The 5,000-nt window shown below is 44.4% G+C and overlaps 1 protein-coding gene across 3 annotated transcripts in view; it reads right to left on the bottom strand.

Moving 5' to 3' along the window:
* Positions 1-2,981: 2,981 nt before the first annotated feature.
* Positions 2,982-5,000, bottom strand: part of LOC126577406 (retinol dehydrogenase 14) — an 8,085-nt gene continuing 6,066 nt past the window's right edge. For all 3 annotated transcript variants that reach the window (XM_050239012.1, XM_050239013.1, XM_050239015.1), the window contains one exon: positions 2,982-3,872. In XM_050239012.1, coding sequence (XP_050094969.1) covers positions 3,130-3,872 — 743 coding nt within the window. In that variant the 3' untranslated portion in view covers positions 2,982-3,129. The remainder of the gene's footprint in view (positions 3,873-5,000) is intronic.

Genomic DNA, 5,000 nt, shown 5'->3' with positions numbered 1-5,000 from the left:
TGGCACCATGTTCCCGAATTGAAAAGATAAATTTAACATACATACTAACGCATTAGAAAACTCTTTTTGTATAACTGGTTGACTTAAAAGGATCAGGACACGATGTTAGTGGATTCTTGTGAATAGTATTTTCTTTTTTCTTGTAAATATGTTGGGTTAAATAATTCTGCACAACTGCATGAAGCTTATACTCAAATGTTACAAAGAATCATCAATATTCTGCAGGTCCTTAAAAAACCAAATACGCCAACTATGATTACGACATTCAACAATCTTCAGATTTTTCTTATTGATCTGGTCTGCTTGGATAAACAGAAAAGACATGAAACATTTCGAATCAAATTCAAATCCGAAGAAAACATCTGAGAGATTCTTTGCGTCTTCGAACCTTTTCCTCAACCCATCGTTATCGCAACAAGGACACAACGAAACAATCGTATGTTTCATACAATCAGAGAACTGAAGTACCTCTCCACCTCTCCAACGTCCAAATGCATTTTCGGAGGTGTGAAAATGCATCCTAACGAGATGGGCCATCCCCGGGGGGTTGCGGTATCACACGGGATGGCCATCCACAGCATAACCGGATGTCTCTCGAAATGAGACGAATCTCGGAGGTGATAAGCTAAAGCACTTTTTCGCCCCCCCTATTGTTACAGTTCCGTGACAGTGGATAGACAAACAGAAGGACCACTCTGGTAGCCGTCCTAGGACATCCGAATCTCCAGTTGTGTGGATCGTGGACCGGATCCAATTACCGGCCTCCCTTTCCGCCTTGTTCTCGCACTTTACATTGTCCTCTAGCCACCCTACCCTTTCGTCTTTCTTTTGTGGCAGAAGAAGCGAGAGTTAATTTAAAATTTATGCCTCAGTTCATTGCCACACATGCAGGGCCACGGTACGGGTTCGCTCAGTTTCGGAGGGAGTTTTTTTTATGGAAATTTCTTTCACTACTTCCTCTCTCCCTTCCTGTCTTGCCACTCGTTAGCCTCAAAAGTATCCTCGCTGCTCACACCGATTATCCCCCTTCATAAGCTCGAGCGCACCACTCGCCAAGGCACTGGCCCTGTCTGGCGGCACTCTCCACAAAACCGGACGCGGAAACGCATTCTCCGGATGCGGGTGCTTAGCGAAAATTTCCAATTAAAAAACTTTTCCCGTACCCCTGCCCTGTACCCGGCCATCATCAGCCCCCGACCCGGGAGTTCTGGCAATTGATCCTTCGATTGGGTAGCCTTGGGGTGCAAGTGCAGTGCAGCGCACCAGTTTCCATAAAGTGTCAAAAGTAAGACTAATTCCAACTTTCGGCCCATTAAACATCGGAATTGGTCTGGGGCGCCGGCTTGCGGAACAGCTTGCGGGAAGATCGCGACCACGCGGGATCAGTGGAACCAGTTGAGGAACTCAAACTATCGATGATTGGGTAGATGGGTAAAAGTTCCACCACCAGTTGTCCCCCCAAAGGAGTGTCCTGTTTGCGAAAGGCAATGGCATTGCAGTTGATACTGGACTGGATTTATCATACAAAAAGTTTCGTAACGTTTTAATGAGATCCAATGTCGTAAAAGATTCAGACGCTCACGCTGTGCTTCCAATCGTCTTTAGGATGTTTTTGAAATCAGATTTTTCGGTATTATCGCGTATAAAAGAAATTTCTTGTGCTGTCGTTTACGCAGATTTTTCGCTTTTCCAAATAATCAGCTCCACCTCGAACGCAAGGTATCGCCACGGTACGTTTGCAAGATGCAACCACCGCTAGATGCAGCACTTCCGGCTCATGGTTGCCGTTCGAAAACAAAATCAATTGCTGTGCCGGATATTAACGTGGTTTCACCGTGGGTTCCCCGTCTGTGCGCTAGTTTTGTGAATCAACTACTTGAACTTCCTCGTCTCAGTTTGGGTGTGATGGGCTGTCAATAACGGTGCTCGGTGTGTTGGCTGCGGCAAGGAGGAATTCAAACACTCCACAGGGAACACTGCCACAGTTTATCGCCATTGCAGACGGAATTGCTTTCCTATTGAGCTGTACAATGATTACATAAATTTGGTTTTGGGTTTGAAGCACACGGAATTGGAATGGAAACATTTTGTGGTTTCTTTTCGCTTGCAGCCGATTAGCCCTGTCATTCAACGCTCTTCGCGCTCGATTTACATTAGTTTGCAATTAGCCGTGACATTCGCTTCGACAACTCTCTTTAAGGGGGTACTAAGGTTAATTCGGGTCCAAAATAAGCCGGCATTTTTAAACTTAAACTCCCTTCCTTTAAAGATTTTTTGATAGGAAACCATTCAACCAATTCTTTTAAAGTGAATGCCATATTAAACTGCAACTTTTCAAGAATATTTGGTTCTCCTTTGGGGATGATTTATTGACTACTTCATCCATGGCATCAAATTTAGGAAGACGTGTCTTCAAAAATGTACTTTTTCCGGTGCCCATCGTAGCCGCGTGATGGGTGCCGCTGAGATTTACAAATCAGCACTTTTTTGTTAGAATACAAGTTCACCCAGTAGCTCCGTTGAGGTTTTGTTGAATTTTCAATTTTTCGACTTTTAGCAGCATTTTCAAGCTGACAAAGTGGTCACACAATGCTTGATCAATGATCAAGTAGGGTTCGTCGCTTAAAGTCTTTCGATTCGAACTAAAAACGGGACCCATCGTAGCTGCATGATAGGTCATCGGAAAAATACAAATCAATATTCTTTTCATAGATTATAAGTTTATCTAGATAGCCTCGTCGAGGTTTTTGTTGAATTGCCTATTTTTCGATTTTTGGCAGGTTTTTGAAGATGAAAAAGTGATGCTTTTTGTCATTTAGCATAAACCACGATTTTTAAAGATTTGTTTAAAAAAAAAGTATCAACAATTTTCATGAAATCTCGGCGGAGCTACCTGGCAAAAAGTGTATAGATTATGTGTTAAAAATTTCATTCTCTGTCTTGTGCTTCATAACAAACTCCATTATTTATCAAAATGTTGTTTATTGTTTTTCTTTTAACATTACTCACTCACTGGCACACAATATGCACACCATCGTGTGTGTTCAAACCATTTCTTAGTACAAAAAAGAAAAAGACATACACTTCCGTATCGAAACTTTATCACTACTCGTTGCACCGCACCGTTGGTTAGATCTGCGGATCCTCATCCGTCAGCTTGACCAACTTCTTCGAAGCCTCCCACAGCTCCCGTTGCTTGGTGACGTTCTGGACGCGACGATTCAACCCGTACACCCGACAACCCCGGAAGTACTGGCCACTGATCGACTCCACGTCCGGCGAAACCGACAAATAGATGCTCGTCCGGGCACCCTCTTCCGGCGTACGGAAACACATCTGGACCGGTTTGAAAAGGATGTTAATCGGGAACGGTACATTGCGCCAGATACCGGTATCGATTACTCCCGGGTGCAGACAATTGGCCGTCACTTTGGTGCCGCTCAGGCGCCGTGCCAGCTCCTGCGTGAACATAATCTCGGCAAACTTGGACAGATTGTACAGGTAGATCGGGAAGAGCGAGAAGTAGTTCACCGGATTGATGCTGTTAATGTTCGAGGGGTTAAGGGAGGCGTACTGGTACAGCTTCGATGACACCACCACAATGCGCCCTTGCTCCGCCTTCTTCAGCGGTTCGATCAGCAGGTGCGTCAGCAGAAAGATCCCGTAATAGTTGGTAGCCATCGTAAACTCGAGCCCATCTTCCGTCACCTTGTTGTTGAAGCCCTGCGCCACACCAGCATTGTGGATCAGCACGTCGATCACCGGTTCCGCCGCCACAATCTCTTTCGCGAACGCTCGCACCGACGCAAGCGAGCTAACATCGATGTGTTTCACGATGAGCTGCTTGTTGCCCGTTTCTACCATTAGTTCGTCTGCAAAAGTTGGAGCACAAGTGGTTCGTTAATCCTCCGGCACCGGTGGCTAACGCGACGGGGGAAACTCGCGATGTTTGCCATGAAATCGTCTTCGAAGCCGTCTGCCGTCTGGATGATGTGGAAAGCGTTATGATGGAAGCCCAAGCGATGGATCGTGGCACCAAATAAAAAAGAAACCACTGTCGCAACACTCGACCAAGCGATGATAAATGGTGTTAATTGCAGCGTAATCTTACTTTATTAGGGCAAATGATATGCGAGGCAGAATGAACGATGGGAAACGATGGTTTACTTTAAAAAAACAAATTTTGCTATGAGATTTCCCCGGGGAACTTTTCGGTTTTCCCTTTTTCTTGCGCCTGGCGGTCTCGGCTGGAAAATGAAGCGTTCCCGAATAACGGGGAAGCGTTTCCAGTTTGATGGCAGATTTAGTGAAGGAGTATGGGAACATGTAAGATATGGAGAGATTTACTATAAAATTCAACTTCATATTATGCTCTTCTATTATTCTGTCGAAACAACAAAAAAACACTTTAAAATTCCAAAAATTAAGAAAAATCCATGAGGTGCTTCCAAGCGTGTTCCGTAATCGCCTAAACGCCAGTTAGCATGTTTTCGGGCGTTAATGCAATATTCACCACTCAGCATATTCACCACGGTGGGTTTTTGAGCAGAAGTTTTGAGGAGCACAAAAAATTAATATATGAGAGACTATTTAAATAAAACCTCAGTCATTTCTGTGATAACTTCATTTGAATAAGGAAAAAACGTTAAGACAACGCTATCATGAGCCAGCACTCTAACCAACGATACGCAGTATGGAGAGATGTATGACTCTGATGCAGCATGATGCAGAAAAGTGCAAAAAAAGATGATTAAAATGACGTGAAAGCTTATTGTGGCTTGAAACAACGTCGCAGGCGAGACAAAAAAAATCGTGAAAAGTCAATTAATTCCTAGCGGTCGCTCGAGACCGCTCTAATCGTAATCATGAGGCGTCAGCGAAAAAAGGAACCCCCCACTTCAGCACCAGCAGCAGCAGCAGGTTCAATGCATTGCCACACGCGACTTTTAAAAAAGTAGGTTAGAGAAAACGACAACGTAGCATCAAACGAAAGCCAAACC

This window comes from Anopheles aquasalis, chromosome 3 (assembly GCF_943734665.1).
Source record: "Anopheles aquasalis chromosome 3, idAnoAquaMG_Q_19, whole genome shotgun sequence".
NCBI classification, from domain to species: domain Eukaryota; kingdom Metazoa; phylum Arthropoda; class Insecta; order Diptera; family Culicidae; genus Anopheles; species Anopheles aquasalis.
The sequence above is the reverse complement of the archived record's forward strand: the minus strand, read 5'-3'. Positions and strand labels throughout refer to the sequence as shown.